Source organism: Camellia sinensis, chromosome 11 (genome assembly GCF_055761805.1).
Source record: "Camellia sinensis isolate YWXY chromosome 11, ASM5576180v1, whole genome shotgun sequence".
Taxonomy (NCBI): domain Eukaryota; kingdom Viridiplantae; phylum Streptophyta; class Magnoliopsida; order Ericales; family Theaceae; genus Camellia; species Camellia sinensis.
Genome location: NC_138971.1, coordinates 6,157,977 through 6,175,874, shown reverse-complemented (window position 1 = coordinate 6,175,874; position 17,898 = coordinate 6,157,977). Strand labels below are relative to the sequence as shown.

Here is a 17,898-nt window from a genome sequence, read left to right as displayed (position 1 = left end):
TGGAAATTAGCAGTCATGGAGGAGATGAATGCTTTAAGGAGAAGTGGTACTTGGGAGATAGTTGATCTACCCAAAGACAAGAAAACAGTTGGGTGTAAATGGGTGTTTACGATAAAATGTAACGCAGATGGAAGCGTTGAGAGATACAAGGCGAGACTGGTGGCTAAAGGCTTCACTCAAACTTATGGGATCGATTATCAGGAGACGTTTGCTCCTGTTGCTAAAATAAATTCCATCAGAGTACTGTTATCTCTTGCAGTAAATTCAGATTGGCCTCTACATCAACTTGACATTAAAAATGCATTTCTCAATGGTGATCTTGAAGAGGAGGTGTTCATGAGCCTACCGCCGGGATTTGAGCAGAGACTTGGAAGCGACAGAGTATGCAGATTGAACAAGTCATTATACGGACTCAAACAATCACCAAGAGCGTGGTTTGAACGCTTTGGGAAGGCAGTTATCAGTTGTGGCTTCTCGCAGAGTCAAGCAGATCACACAATATTTTATAAACATTCAAAAAACAGTAAAATTGCAATTTTGATTGTTTATGTTGATGACATCATTTTAACTGGTAATGATGAAGCAGAGTTAGCAGCCCTCAAAGAGAAACTCGCAAAAGAATTTCACATTAAGGATCTGGGAGCCCTCAAGTATTTTCTCGGAATGGAATTTGCAAGATCCAAAGAAGGTATATTCGTTAATCAGAGAAAATATGTTCTTGATCTCCTTGGAGAAACAGGTATGCTTGGTTGTAAGATGGTGGAGACTCCGATCGAGCCTAACTTGAAGTTACAAGCTGCTAAGGCTGAAGAAGTCAAAGAGAGGGAACAATATCAGCGACTTGTCGGGAAATTGATTTACTTGTCTCATACGCGGCCTGATATTGCCTTTGCAGTCAGCATGATAAGTCAGTTCATGCACTCACCAGGGGCAGAGCACTTTGAGGACGTTTATAAGATCTTAAGATATTTGAAAGGAACTCCAGGGAACATGAACATAGGCAGTACATCCAAAAACTTTGGCGGGTAAATCAGAAAACAACCTCGTGTCAGGAAAAAAAGTTTTGAGACAATCGAAAGGTGTTTGGTATGTTAACACCTTTGTAGGCATCCTGTTTATCAAATAAGAGGCTGTTAAAATTGCTTCACCCCATAAATATTTAGGAACATGCATGTAAAACATTATAGAAGTGGATAAACATTTCATCAAGGAGAAAATCAATGCTGGCATAATCTGTATGACCTACCTTCCAACAGGTGAACAATTAGCTGATGTGCTTACGAAGGGACTACACAAGAAGCAATTTGATAAGCTGACTAGCAAGCTGGCTATGGAAGATATCTTCAAACCAGCTTGAGGGGGAGTGCTGGAAATTTGTGTTAATGCATATAATAAGATAGTGGCATATGATAGTGGTGTTGGTGGTAGATAGTGGCATGTATAGAATATGATAGTGGTGTTGGTGGTAGATAGTGGCATGTATAGAATATGATAGTGGTGTTGGTGGTAGATAGTGACATGTATATAATATGATAGTGGTAGATAGTGGTAATATATAATATGTAAGTGGCATATAATGGGTTATAATGATGTTTGTAATATCTCCTATATAAGGAGTGTCATTTGGTCTTGTAAAATAAGAAGTTTTGAATATAACAGAAATATATTCCTTCTTCCTCATATTTTCGGAGTTCTTCTTCCTCATATTTTCTAAGTAATATTATTGAACTAAACAAAACGTTAATAAGCATAACATCTAACTTGATCAAGACCCAAGATGCAATTATTCTAGATTCCAAATGGTCTCACATCACCTAGGGCATGCCAAACAAAAACAAGCATTAGAAGCATCCTTTCCGTGTCACTTGTACACCTTCAAAGCTGCTGCCATGCTCCACCATAATTCTTGGCAAAAGAAGTACAATCTTGTGACACGAACATGTAACCATTATACGGAAGAAAAGTTTTGTCACTAAATATGACAAACCTCTCCATGCAACAGCAATCTTAAATATGTTCCTAACTCAACAAAACAATAGCATTCTTAAATATGTTCCTAACTCAACAAAACTGAGTCCTATTCATACACAACATGCCTAAGGTGGGACAGAATTTGATGCTTGTATATTACATGTCTAAACAAATATAATAGGTTTTAAGGCCTAGAAGCAAGGCTACAAACCCCACAATTGTCAAGAATCCTTGTTCTTCCGAATATATTGTCCTTGTCATAGCAAAAGTAGGGTCACACATTTGGTTGGTTTGGTACTCACATGCTCTATTATTAGAATCTTATGATTCACGATTCGATTCGCAATTTTGCAAAATCAATACAAATCTATGAGTGAACCTATTTTAGAAGTACATCTATAGTAAATCGCACGATTCACAATCGATTCACGATTTGATTCACTTTTTAGGATTCATGCAATTCTTGAAACTATTATGTTCGACATATTTTCAACTATTTTTTTTCTCCATCTTTGTAATGACAATGACATAATACAACTTCTAATAACTTTTAATATCAATACATATACATGATTTGTTGTCATTTTAGTAATCATGGAGTTTTTAACAAGATCCAATCAAATTCAGTCAGACCCAACATGTTTTTAACCTTTCTTCTTATTTTTGTCCCTTAAAAATCATAATATATCTGCTTTAAGATTAAGGTAATTTACACCATAAATTATCTATTGCTATTTTACGAAATGAAATATAGTTGAATATTACATGGGCAAGGTCAATTATACTTTTTAAAATGTTTTTGGCTTCTAAAATAAAAGATCCTAAATAATTCTATTATTTTGGAAAAGTATGTATGCTTATTGTCTAAATATCAATATAGTTGTTAAATTATTGTTACTTTGAAAAATAAGAGTTTGTTTTTGTTTACTATCTTTATTAAGAATGATTGATAAGAAACATCAAAAAAAGAAAAAATGTAAGATAGTGATCTTTCTATAGGAATCTTTGTTAACTTCTAATCTATTAAACTACATGACCATCATTAAAAACAACATTTTCATTGATTTAAGTCCAAATATTTCATATTTATAAAATATATTTAACATCCAAGGATGTATATATATTTTTCTAAGCAATATAGAAAAAGTGACCGAATCTTTACGATTCACGATTTGATTCAATTCACGATTCGGTACAAAGCCATTTCGATTCACAATTCGAATCCCGATTTGACAACTATGCATGTCTTGAACTGACCAAGGCTAAGTAACAACAAACCAAATTAATTTGGTTTGGTTCTAGGTTGAGTAGTTGGGACGAGATGACCTTTTAATTTTATCTACCTACCTATTTATATAGCTGTATAATTTACATGAATATATACAAGCTACAGTTGCCTTATTCAAATGTTCCTTTCCTATTGATTCATTACTCAGTTTATAAATTAGTGACATAAGTAACCAAATATTGTTTAAGATTATCAATTATAATAAAATATGAGATATCCTAATAATCAATAAACAATTTGATTAAGCTCTCAAATATGGACTCCTTTGTGATTAGTCTATTCTTTATTTTCCTATAATGATAATATGGGGTTGCACAAAATACCCTATACAACTGGACCACAAGCAACAAAGCCAATATTGCTCTCTTGAATACTGATGGTTCAACGTGTTGATATCTTTCAGCCTTAGACAGACAATAAGGCATTTAGAAGTTTTACAAGGAGAGCAGTTTCATGTTTTATGAAAAAGGAAAAAAGAAAGGGCTAATTACACGAACCCCCCCAGGGTATCTGACAATTACAGGTGCCTCCCTTGTGGTTTTTGAAATTATAGCTCCCTCTGTTTGGCTTGGAGTTTTCAAAAATAATTTTCTGAGTTTTTAATTTGTATTTTTTGTATTTTTAGTATTTTTTAAAATATTATAATCAATTTTTTTCCCCTTTTTAGATCCATTTAATCTAGATATACTTAAAAAGTATAAGATTTGTACAAAAAGTTTTAAAATATTCATTGAAAACAATAAAATACGAAAATATACTGAATTTTCGTATTTTTTTTGTATTTGATGAAGTTTTTAAAGATTTTTTCACAAATATTATATTTTTTAAGTATATCTAGATTAAGTGAATCTAAAAAATAAAAAATAAAAAAAGCATAAAATATTAAAAAAAAAATTAGTAAAAACAAAAAACACGAAAAATAAAAAAACTCAATTTTTTGAGAAGTGGTTTATGAAATTACACTAAATTCCCTGCCAAAATTGTTTGGTGCTGGTAGGAAATGGGAATTGAAAACTTACTATTTACCCTTCTACAAAATCCAATTTCAGTTACCTCTTTATTTATCGACATAACCAAACAACCCTATTAGATTTATTATCACTGTAGCCAAACACCTTGAACCACCATCCACCATCCTCACTCTCTCTCTAATAGAGACATTGCTCTCTCTCACTCACTCTCTATATAACCAAAAAACAAAAAACTCTCTTTTTTCTTTCTCACTGTCCGCCAAACATTAGTCACTAAACACTGGCCAACAGCCACCACCACGACCAACCCACCCCACTGCCACCATAATCACCGGCCGCCGCCACCCCTCACTGGCACATCCAACATACCGTTACCCCACTGCCAATTCACTGGGTCTGGTTTCCAAAGGGGAGGAAAAGTGTGGATATCATTTTGAAGCAGCTATGCTACAGGTAGAAGAAGTTGTGTCCATCAAGCTCCAAAGCTCTAACAAAGAGTTGCAAGATCTTGGATATACCACACTTTGAAAGCTAATTGGATTACAAATTAAATAACAAATGATTTAAAATAGTTGTTCATATACAAATGTATGTGTGTGTAAATGCAGTCTGATTCAATTTTTTGGAAAGGGTTTGCCTCCATTATCAATTTACTTCCATTAGTGTTGTGTATATATATATTATGTATGCTTATGTACATAACAGTTTAATGAAGTGCATGCGAATGGAATTTTATAGCCATTTGAAGATGTTTTGGTGGTGGTTTTGGTTTTGGGAATAGAGAAAGGGTTGGGTAGCAAGCTCATATCATGTTTGAGGAAATGTAAAAGAGAGGGATTCAAATGGATAATTCTTTGCAATTGTAGAGGTGGCGGTGTCGTGGGTGAGAGGGAGGAGGTGGTGGTGTTACTATTAAAGAGAAAGAAAGGGGGGCGGTGGTAGTGGTGTTGCAGAGGAAGAGGAGGTGCTGCTGCTGTTGCGTGGGGGGGAAGAGGAAAAGAGGAGAGAAGAAGAGAAGGTGAGTGTTTGGTTGTAAGGATAACATTTTTGGGGTGTTTGGGAATAAGGGTAACTTTGGAATTTACATACAAAAAATTGTTGAAATAAGAAATTGTCGTCATTATCTCTAACGGCTAGATAACAGAGGGGGAGATAGGTGTATATTGTTAGCAAAAGTAAATGGATCAGTGTAATTTTACAAACCACAAGGGAGGATCCTATAATTGTCAGATACCTCAAGGGAGAGGTACCAGTAATTAGCCCAAAAAGAAAACAAGGAGAAAACATTCAATAGATGATCAAAGACAATGAAATTTAAGAATATATATAACTCACTTATAAGATGACAAAGGTTTTAACATTGGAGTACATTTAATTGTATAATATCATTGGAGTGCATCAAGTTCTATGATATCATAGGAGTATGACAAATGTTTGGACTGCATTAAGTTGTATAATATCATTGGAGTATGTCATATTCTATTAATTAAAATTGTTTGTTTGGTCTAGTATTGTATTTATCCTATTCAGGGAGCTTCCAAGTAATTTTACTTGGACATATGCTTGCATGTAAGAGCGCTCATGTGCACACAAAGAGTAGTGAACAAACTACTTTATGCCAGTGATCAAAAATCAAAAACTCAAAGGAAATTTTACCTCCCATATAATGGCTGATCGATCTTTGGATGATGATGCCAAATATTTTCCATTATGAGAGAATTGCAAAAACCATACTTCATCCTCATGTGCATGCAATACCTGTTCCATTAAGATACACAAGAAATTTTTTTAATTTCGAATGATTACTAAAAATGTTTAAATCAAGTGTGAGCTCCCTTCAGTGTATATGAAGATCATTAAATAGGTACTTGTAGAGGAGAAGTTATTTAGTGGTCCCAGACATAGTTTTAAAAGGCTTTATTGAGGCTTGCCTCCAAGCGAGGCCAAGGCAAAATGCATCGAGGCTTTGACTTTTTTTTTTTTTTTTTTTGATAACTCAGGGTGTCCGGGCCAGCTTGCGCGCACCTCGACTAATCCCTGGGAAACCAATCCCACCTAATCCCTGGGAGACCAATCCCACCGTCCACTAGTAGGGGACCTATTTAAAGCCAAAGCAAAGCTCTGTATGAACTGGCCCAACACAAGAATTGATAGCACCTAAGAGATTTTGAACTTAAGACTTAGAGAGGAGCAAACTCCTAAGTCCCAAGCCTACACCACTAGGCTAACCCTTAGGGGTTCATCAAGGCTTTGACTTTTACGCAACACTCTCCACAGGCTTGCACATCACAGTCTGAGGTGTGTGCCTCATCTTGTGCTTTATATGCCTTTTGCTCATAAGCATATGTATACACCTATGGAGGGCTTGTCTTGAGCGCTAAACTTAGTTTGATACACAGTTTAAACATAAAAAAGAAGAAACTATTTTGTAATTACATTCCATGAAAAAAAATCAAGTACATGACCATTGACCAACCAATAAAAAACACAAAACCAAGGCTCAAGTGAGAAACTTGGCAAATGAAGCTAAAACTTTGATTTCACCTTTAATGAGGACAAGTTTTCTTCCCTGTAGTGAAATGTTCAACGCCTTGAGGAGTATTTACACCTTTATACTTAGTTTTTAAATTTTTTTTTTACTAATTTTAAATATAATATTTAATTGTTAAATATAAATTTTCAAAATTAAAAATGCTTACACCTTGCCTCACCAAGGGTAAAATGCCTTGTATTACACATTCATCTTTAAAAACTTTGGTCCCAGGCACAGCCTAGGTAGTGCTCCACTCCATGCAGCATGTGACACCAGGCTACTCTTATCAATGGGTTTGGTGGCCACACCGGAAGCCCCAGTAGTAGGGATTTCAAGTGGTTCCCGGGGCACATGTTAAACAATATGGAGCAACACATGGCATAGGCCACACCGTGCATACAAAGCACCTAATAATCTCTCAATTGTAGAGGTAAACTTAAATTCAACAAATTATTCAAAAATGAGAATTCATCACGGAGTGATTGCAAAGGATAGATTAGAAACTTTAAAATGTTAGCAAAGGAAAACAAAAAGCAAATGTATTTTTATTGCTTCTTTTGTTTGAAAAGTCAATAATAAAACAATATATTTACCATAAACGATATGGTCTAGTTAAATGTACAATACATCATCACAGCATAAGCCCAGGAGAGGACAAGAAATATGTAAGGAGACAAGTTCTAGAAATTGGTTCCATTGCAAAGAGAGTCTACTCAAGATCTCTTGAAATCACACTATTTGGCATCCCTTATATTAGCACACTTTTTTTTATCTTTTTATCTTTTTTGAATCACATTATCTCTCTACTTTTTTGCACATCTTTTTATAAAAAGTCAAAAATATACTTATTTAGATCATCCCAAATACCCTCAGCTTTGGTCAACTCTTCATGTTTTTGTTGGGTAATTATTGTGAGAATATTAGTGTACCTCTATATATGAGATACACTAATATTCTCACAATTACGCCACAAATTTAGGTTTAATGTGTTTTTGCAAGTTTATTGAGTCAGTAATGTTTTAGAAATTTTAAATTATATTGGTCTAAGTGTATTATATGCCCATCATCTTTGCATTATTAGTAGATAAGCTAAACTATGTTATTTAGCCTTAATGCGCTAATGCATTATTTAACAAAGGTTAGAACAATTCTAAAGACAAGTCTACAATTTTTGAATAAAAAACAACCAAACTCTTTACATTGACCATCTCTAAGGTTTCTAACAATTGCAAGACTTTTCCTAAGGTTTCTACAATAACACTGACCTCGCTCAATTTATTTGACAATATATGAATTCCGCCTTTTGTTATCCAACCATGAAGGACTTGATAAAATCTGTAGATGTCACCATTTTTTGCCATGGGGACAAAATTATTTGCTGAGTAGTTCACCAATTTTTTTTCCCTTCTTATGTTTCCAAATGATAAAATGGTAGGTATCATTTGGAAACACTTAAGCTATGTTTGGATGACAAGAAACCTGAGGGGATATGGTAATCTCATTATTAGTAATAAAATTCATGTATCAATGTTATTCAAGAGTTGGTTTCGCTAGAAAATCTCTACGGAAAAATGATAAAATTCCAAGTATGTGAGATTCCCATGGGAAGTGGGGAAATCAAATTCTTACTTAGTTTGGGAATGTAATTCTTGCTCGAATGAGTAATCATGAATCACTTTCCTATTTCAATTCATTCCAAGCGATAGAATCATGAGAACTAAGGAATCACATTCACATTCCCCCTCAAGCTTTCTCCCATACAAACTTAGGCCTCGTTTGGGAAGCGACCCGTTTAACCAAAAAGTCAAAAAATCACTAAAAAAACCAAAAAACCAACAACTCATACCAAAAAACCAAAGATACTCTTTTCTCTCTACTTTTTGCACATCTTTTCGTAAAAAACCAAAAAGTCATCCCAAACATACTAGTTTTTTTTAGTTCATATTTTAGCCAAATAGCCAAAAAGTTACTAAATTAGCCAGTTCCCAAACGAGGCCTTAGTCTTACATTTTACTTTTTTTGTTTACAAAAAACATTAAAAATATTTATATTTAGTTTTGAAAAAAACAAAACAAAAAATATGTTTGGTACACACATGTTTTAACAACTTATTTTGAAAACAAGTGAGAGGAGGTGGCCGAAGGTAGTTGCAAGTGAGAGGTGGCGGCCGAAGATTGTTGTCAATAGATGGAGGTGGTAACTTACAGGAGATGGTGGCCAAAGGTGGTTGCCCCCAGCAAGAGTTGGTTGCTATCAGCGAGAAGTGGTTAACAGAGGTCGAAGGTGGTTGCTAGCCATGGGAGATGGTGGTTAGAGAAGGTCGCCAATGGCGGTGACTGGAGGTGGAGGGTGGCCAGAGCTAGTAACTGAAGGAGGTCGTTGACAATGGTGGACAAAAAGGGTAATGGGTGTGTTGGTGGAGATTATTTTAAGGTAAAAGTTGATACTCAAAAAGCAAAAGCTAAAAGCACCCATCTCCCAGCTTTTGGAAAATCGATTCTTTTTCAACTTATTTAAGTTATTTCTACCTAATAAGCTATACGCAAAAGTTGCACCAAACAATCTAGTACAAACTCCCAAATTAAAATAAGCTATAAGCTGCTTGTATAATCCCCACCAAACACCCCTAATGAACAGTGGGTGATGGCAGGAGATAGTGGCGCAGAGAGAAGAATTAATGAAAACTTAGTTTCAAAACGAGTGAAAAACAAATTTTTTTTTTTGGGTTGCAATAATTTAATAAATTTTGCAAACTGTTTACAATTTTTTGGAAATGAAAATAGGCATGAAATGAGTTTTTGTATATAATTTTCAAATTTTTGTAAACATAATAAAAAAAAATTGGAAACATGCATGTTACTAAACGGCTCCTTAGTGTTTGTTAGGTGTCTTATGCTATTTGTTGAATATTAGTAGTTATAATGTTGGATTTGTTGGTTGTTAGTATTTAGAATGTTGGATTCGTCATTTTTTTGGAGCTATTGAGTTTTTGTCTATGTTATTTATAAATTTTTTATAAATTATATATATATATATATATATTCATTAGAATTCACCTTGCTTCAATGAAGCCATTGCCTCGGGCTTTAGGCTTTAGGAGGCCTAGTCACCTCAGTTCATTTTTTTCCTTAAAAAAAAACTGATTATATGAATGTACCACAAGCTATGCAGCACAAGTACTTACAACAGAAGGAAACTTAACTGTGTGCTCTTCTTGTCAGGTCTATCTCACGATTTCTCCAACAATGACTAAAGTACACCCTCCCCTCTGTCTACCTCTCTTGGGATATGAAACCTTGTTGTGACAGTGCTGTGTCAGTCATCCATATCAGTGCATGCTTATGCAGACACATTACAGCAATGCCAACGAATAGAAATCACAAGCAAAAGGAAGATTCTCGCAACATATTTGCAATGAGAAAAAATACTAATGAGACAAAAAGATTATCCATACACAAACTCATGTAAGTTCAGTCATCTATAACACATTTGCACATAAACAACGGCAATCAAAAGGCACCCTAAACAGTTATTTCCTTATTCTATGAAGAAGTGCATAAACAGAACTCAATAGAGCACTTCAAACAATTACATAATATTGATTTGACATCAAATTTAATCATTCCTAACAAACCAACAATTCATGTTACTTATACACGATCTAAAATCATGAGAAATTTATATTGTTTCCAGTACTGACGAGGAAAAGAACAAGTAGAAACAGCAGCAACTGAGATTAGAATCTATCTATGTATCTTGAACAAAGAAGACATCTAACCTGTAATGTTCGAGAAGGAATCAGGTTTCTTCCGCACTGATGATCTGACAACAAAGACAGTTCATTGTCCAATGTGTTGTGAAACACACAATTAAATTGCTGCATTTCAAGAGCCTGCTCAACTAGATGTTCCAACCTTCTTTCAGGAATCATAACAGCTGCAGGAAGCAACTTCAGCAATTTCTCAAGAAATCTTGACCTTGAGTCTGCACCAACATTATCTTGACTGGAAAGCCCAAGTACAACAGACTGAGAAGGTAAGATAATGCAAGTAGCAAGTTCATGAACTCGGCCTGTATTGATGGAAAGGGGCACAATCTCATTCCTAAGAGTATGCAGAGCATCCATGTATTCTCCCACTTTTAAAAGCTCTACAAACTTCTGTTCCAATATCAAGAAAGATGTTGATTTCACAATGGATTCATCAGCCAGCTCAATAGTGCGCAATGTGGCCAAACTTTCATCCCACTTTCCATCCAGCACTTGCTGCATAAACAAACTTAATGCTGATGGGTGCAACTGTATCCCAGATTCTTCCTGCAGAAGAGCCCCAGTCCTATCATATCCAAGAGAGTATAATGCCCTAGTTATAATTTTCACAAATTCATGCTTCTTGAAAACTCCTTTTGAACCAATCCTTTCTCCATCTCCTTGGGAGAATAACGGCCTAGCCATAGCGTCTCCCAAAGAGCCAGATACCGGCTCTAGATAAGATGAGTTGTCAAAAGATTTCTCCAAATCTCCTGGAGGAACTCTCACACGTTTCAAAGGTGGTTCAGTGTCCTCTATACCTCCCATGAAATGCCAAACTTAGCCCATGAACGTTCTAGATACAAGCAGAAAAAAACTAGAAATGATTAGAAGAAAAACATCTGCCCCCAAAAGTGCCACGTTGAAACATTTGGAAAGGAACTATTTCATGCACAACTTAGACAGGGGAGAAAAGTTGTGGAAAGCATGTATAAATAAATTTCAAACAGCAAAAATATATATAACCAAGGAGCACAAAAAGAGCTTGTGAAAGCAAAACAATAACATGGCCACATGGCGAGTACAGCAGTTGTTATGTAGACATGAACCTTGTGGTTCTCAATGTCTCCAGTTTTAAATGGATAATAATGGCAAGAATACAAATAGGTCATGTTTAATAGTGAAGTAAGGTCATGTTTGTTTGGGTGGACATGAGCTTGGGATTGGACTAATAGTCCAATAAAATTATTAATCCGATGTTTGGTTAAACAATTGAAGTACGGATTAATTATTTTAAACTTGACTATTAGTTAAGATAGGATACATAATCCAACGGATTGATAGTCCTAGGACTATTAGTCATAGGAATACTAATCCAGTCCGCCCAAACAAACATGGCCTAAGTGTGCTATTCAAGATCCAATTGGATTAATATCCATTGGATTAATAATCTCACCCCTACCGATTACTAATAATCTTAAACCAAAATGTTAAAACAAATATAGGATAATTGACTCCACGGATTAATAATCACGGTTAATAATCCCAATCCCAGACTCTAATCCACCCAATCAAACATGCCCATACAGAAATGCAATTGATCAATGCTAGTAAGTACTAAACATAAATATAATTATGCAGCATTTTACGCTAATTTCAGAAGTCCAAATATAGCTTTCCAAAATAGGAAAGAGGGCAAAAAGCAATTTTCAAGTTTTCTAGTTAAAACAAAGACACCAATATTAGTTTTGCGGCCATCTCCAACTGGGGAAACAGATGGTGGGAGGCAAGCTTTCGTGTTTGTTTTACCGTCAAAGCGTGATGCAGAGGGCCGTGATTTACACTTGGAATGGTGGACACCTTGTGGTTCGGAAAGCGTTTGGTGATCGTGATGTTGGTAATCGCTGCGGTGGATTTGTGGAGGCGGATGAGACGTCGTCTGATCTGGGATGGGTTCGTCTCAGAGTTCGAAGCGCCCAAGGAATGCCATCGCTGGTCTCCGTACAGTGGGGCTCGTGGAAGTACTCGCTACCGGTGTGGGTAGAAGCCAGTCCGTTGGTGGACCCTGTTTCGCCGCCGGTGATGTCAGGATGGATAAGGAAGAGCGTGATTTGGGACGAAATGATCGGAGGATCTTCGCGAAGATGGGGGGGACATGTATATATACACAAAGATTTGGTTTGGATGTGGATCAGGGCAGGCCAATCCGGTTTGGGCCTGGTCACCAAGCTAGGGACCGGGTTGGTCGTGTGGGCCTGTTTAAGGCCCAAAATGTGACGGTTCACTTTGGGGGTAAACAGGTTTGGGCCACAGCCACTAAGCACAAGAAAGATGGTTTGGGCTGTGACAGGTTTGTGTTGGGCCTCCAAAATGGTGACGGTTTGCTAAGGTCTAGTACAAGCGACCCACCCGTTTCGGGTCAAGACAATCCGGATGTTCATTGGGTCTTTTTGACGATTTTTGAAGGATTGGGGCTTCGCGAGCAACACGACGGCGAGTTAGTGTCGTCAGTGGAGGAGCCCGACCATCGGGAGGACACTGGGAGTGTAACGACCCCGAAATGGGTGTTACAATTATTTTTCTTAATTATGCGTTAATATGAATTAATTTGAGAATATTTGTCGAAATTTGAGAAATATCTGTTGGGGCTACGACTTTGGAACTGAAATTGATGACCTTAATAGGTTCAAAAATCGAAATTGAGTACATGAATATGCTAATGGAAATTTTTAGAGTCATTTAGAAGTTTAATTGAAAATTGATTTCGTCTAATTCATTAAGGTGTGTTTGGATGGTTTCATTACGACTTTACACTGCAAATTGAAGGCATTAGAGGCTTCAGAAACCATAACGAAATACATATTTGTGATTAGTGTGATTTTTAAGACTTAGGCCTCGTTTGGGAACAGGCTAATTTAGTAACTTTTTGGCTATTTGGCTAAAAAGGTAGGTAAAAAAAACTTATATGTTTGGGATGACTTTTTGGCTAATTACGAAAAGATGTGCAAAAAGTAGAGAGAAAAGAGAATCTTTGACTTTTTGGTATGAGTTGTTGGCTTTTTGGCTAATTTAGTAACTTTTTGGCTAATTGGCTAAAATAGCCTCTTGCCAAACGAGGCCTTAATATGGAGTTTTGTAAAAATCTGATTCATAATGGATTAAATTGGATTTAATTAAATATTAGATAGTATATATACATATATATTGCTTAGGCTCAACAAAAGAGAGGAAGAAATATCTGTGTGTGTGTGTGTGTGTTTGTGTGTGTGAGAGAGAGAGAGAGAGAGAAAGAGACTTCTAGAGACTAAGAGAAGAAGATAACGAAGAAGAGAAAAGAGTTTAAGGCCAAAACAACCATCAAAGGTAAGGATCTTTCTATAATTTCATGAATTTGAAATGATATACTCATCAATCTATGGAATTTAAGTTGTATGTGGAAGAATTCATGTTTCATTGAGAGTGTTTGTGGGGTAAAGTAAAGGAGAATACCTATATGAACATGTATTGTTAGATTTGTGGAAATTAGCTCATAAATTCACCATGTATGACATCAAATCATGTAATTCATGTTCATAGACTTGTTTTCGTGCATGGCTTCTAAGGTTTGAAAGAAATTCCTCCATGAAAGCTTGAGTTGGAGCTTTTAACTACATGTTTGGTTTTTGACATTTAATTCATGATTTTTGGTTGCTTGATGGGAAATTGGATTTTGTTTTAAAGGTATGATTTTTATTTGATGTTAGAATTATTCATTCAACTTGTTTTGTTGAGTTTTGAGCGTTGAATTACATGAAAATAAAGTTGATTTTGTAAAAGAATAAGGTTCCATTCAAAAGCAGAAGTTCGAACTAAAAATATACCCAAACCGCTAGAGCGACCTGGGCCACCGCTTGAGCGGCCAATCCCTTTTTGGCCAAAATTGCATTCTGAAGTTCCACCGCTCATCCGGCCAAGGCACTGCACGAGCGGCAAGACTACCGCACGTATGGCTAAACAAGGTAGATTTTTCAATTTTGTTTTCTTTCCATTTTCTGACTTCTGAGCCTTCATTTACATGGTTTTCACGTGTAGTTTATAGCCATAAACATCTCATAAGCATGAAAATAAGTAAAAGAAACATGGAAGTAACTGAATGAGCAAGTAGCAGATAACTAAATAAGGTTAAGAATCAACTGTATAACTTGAATGTGTATTGAGAAATTGTGCTATGAATAGTTGTGTTTGTAGGCCCAGACTCGAAGATCGAGCCACGGGTTTTGGAAGGCCACTGCGAGTAATATTTCTGTAAAGATAGGTTGATATGAACTATGTTTCTACTATTATGCGATAAGTTATAATTTCTGAAATGGTATTTTGATTATGTAAACGAATGTCTTATTTGCGAATCTATTATGGCATTCATAGATAATCCCAAGTCATGGGGGACGGCATGTAAATGCGGGTCCATGACATATATGTGATACGAGATCTCGTTAGCCACTTCATTGTAGTGACATGTGTTTAATCGGTTTTCGGAACGTATGACTCTAGTCGGAAGACGATACGTGATATATTCTATGGAAGGTACCATTATGTTATGTTTTGATATGAGACTAATATGAATAATTGTGTCATGATTTGTTTTACAGATATGATATATTTAGAATTCATTCACTAACCTATTTACTTTAATGTTATTCACTGGGCTTTAGCTCACTATTTTTATGTATATGTATAGGTGAGCGTTCTGGAGGGCAAGTTTAGAAGGAGACTTTAGCCAAGCCACCGTTTTGAAGCCTACCAAGTTGATTTGTGTGCCTCCGAGTTAGGTCTGGAAGGACATTGCCAAGATTTTGGTCATGAAGAACATTTTCGACACATGCATATGTTTTATATAAAATATTATGTTATAAGTTATTTAATGTTATGTGGGTAAATTAACGCTTATGTTTGTTCATATAGCTGCACAGCCCATTGGACTCTTAGTATTTTTGTATATTACTTCCGCTAGCCCTGATTAATTTTGATTGTACAGGAAGGCCTATGGTAATCCAAGGATTACTAGCCGATTGCGATGCCAAACTTTTAGGGACGGGTTTGGGTCATGACAGGGAGGCTGTCGTCTAGTGCTCAGCATCTTAAGTATCCTCGAGATAGGGAATGCTTATCGCATCATGAGAGTCCACGTCAAAGGAGCAGCATCAGACTATGTCGGGATTTGGGGGAAATTACATGGAGATGTAGTCAGCAAACAAAACTCGATGGGCCACTATGGAAGACAAGTTGGCGATGGTGATTCAGCCGATGAAATGGGATATTGAGATAGACACGTTGACTGTTGCGAAAGAAGAATGAGAGTCGAAGGCAGAGAAGGTGTGTATACACCCTATTTTGACGGGTTCTAAGACATGGGTGTTTTCTTTTGATTGCCCGATGATGACAATTAGAATGTGTTTTTCACAGAATCTTCAGTAAAAGAGATAGAATTTGAGCTTTAATACCAACTTCCACACATTTTTGGCCAAACTATTTTACACCTTTAAACCCTATTTTCAAAATATTTTTCCAAATGTTTCTACGATGTTCTGAGGCTTCCATTTCAATTAAAATATTGCACTTTTCAATAAACCGAGTAAGGACAGAGTGAAAATAAATGGAAAGGAGGTGAACTTTTTGAAAAATTATTTTAAAAACATATTCTTCATAGGTTTGGATTTGAAGGAAATTAGAGGGAATGAAAGAGAACTAGTTTAGGAAAAGAATGAGCGTCAAATCATTAAGAAGGAAATGAACAACTTTTAATAAATTAGGCATATCTCTTTGTACACTTCGAATTTAAATGTGAGACTACCACCATTGGAAAGTAGACTTTTGGGGCTTTAATTTAGACCCAAGAATAACCTTAAACCGAGTCCGGATAAGGGAGATATGCCCGTTTGAATTTGGGCTTACGATCAGATTTTGTTGACCTAAAATGAATAGTCTTCACTAAATTAGGCATATCTCTTTGTACACTTGGAATTTAAATATGAGACCACCACCATTGGAAAGTAGACTTTTGGGGCTTCAATTTAGACCCAAGAATCACCTAAGAACGAGTTCAGATAAGGGAGATATGCCCATTTGAAGTTGAGCTTAAGAGCAGATTTTGTTGAACCAGCCCGAAATAGCATCAAACCCTCTTCTCTTTTTTTTGTGGTTCGATTGGGACACCTCATTAACTTATTTTCTGATATTTCACCACCAAATATATATACACTCAGCCTCCATTACCTAAGGCTTGATCCGTTATAGATAATGCTCCACTTTTGTCTCTCATTAGCTCTACTAGTGCTCCATTAGCTTCAATATCTTCCTTTTGTCTTTCACCTTGTCTTCCACCATTTCTCTACTTGCTTAGCCTTGCTTAGCCTATATATACACATCATATTGTTGAGAGAAGCAAGAGGATAGATTAAGGAGAAAACATTTGTACTAGAGAAAAGAGGAAGAAATGAGAGAAATGTTGAGTTTTTGAGCTAAACACACTTCTATCTTCCAAAACACTTCCAAGCTTCCATAGCTACTGAAATTCCTCATTTTCATACATCAAAACCACCCCAAAAATTTTGATATAGCCAAAGATCAATTGCCTTGATGATAAGAAAGAGTGTTTATTGATTGAAAGTGAGAAAAATTAGAGAGTTAGCCACTTTCCATACTATAAACTCCATAATTTCGAATTGAGGATTTGAGAACACACTTCCTACACTTGAGGGTGATCAAGAGAGAGTTTGTGAACTAAGGAGTTCATCATTTCCTTAGAAGGTGAATTTCATAAACCTTTTATTTTATTGCATTTCTTACTTATTTTGCTCTTTTGCTTTGATTTATTGTTATGTTGTATATTGTTGTAATATAATTGAAAGTGGTGAATTAATGTCCCATATATGTTGTTTTTAGCAAGAGAAAGAGACATTCCATGCTAAATGGTTTAATCTCTTTGGAGGTTCATTACTAGGGCATTACATCTCTCATGCCAAGAACAACTCCTTGTTTGACACTTCTTTCCATTTAGAGGACTTAAACTCACCATTGGACTTAATGAATTAAAGAATATATGGTAATTTGAAATTGAGTAACTAAAATTGAGGCTAAAATGGTGCAAGATAATAATTTGGTTGTATTCGATCGGACGTTAATTGAACACATGGAAACTTGAGGCAATTTATACTCATTAGTGATGAAATGATTCAAGTTTCCAAGGTTACCACTTCCCTTAATCAATTCATGAAAGGAAAGAGGTTACAGTCATATTTTGTTGCATTTATTGAACTTACACACTTTGATTCACAAGCCATCATGCAATGAAATTATTTGAGTTAGTGGTTTGTGGCTTAAGTTTATTTCTCCTTTGATTCATTCATGA

At 35.7% G+C, this 17,898-nt stretch overlaps 1 protein-coding gene across 1 annotated transcript in view; it reads right to left on the bottom strand.

Annotated features, from left to right (window-relative positions):
* The window catches only part of LOC114301372 (WD repeat-containing protein 26 homolog), a 38,755-nt gene extending 26,049 nt beyond the window's left edge, over positions 1-12,706 (bottom strand). The window contains exons 1-3 of the mRNA XM_028246341.2: positions 12,321-12,706; positions 10,542-11,367; positions 5,887-5,988 (exon numbers count right to left, since the gene is read on the bottom strand). Coding sequence (XP_028102142.1) covers positions 5,887-5,988; positions 10,542-11,339 — 900 coding nt within the window. The 5' untranslated portion in view covers positions 11,340-11,367; positions 12,321-12,706. The remainder of the gene's footprint in view (positions 1-5,886; positions 5,989-10,541; positions 11,368-12,320) is intronic.
* Positions 12,707-17,898: the final 5,192 nt, after the last annotated feature.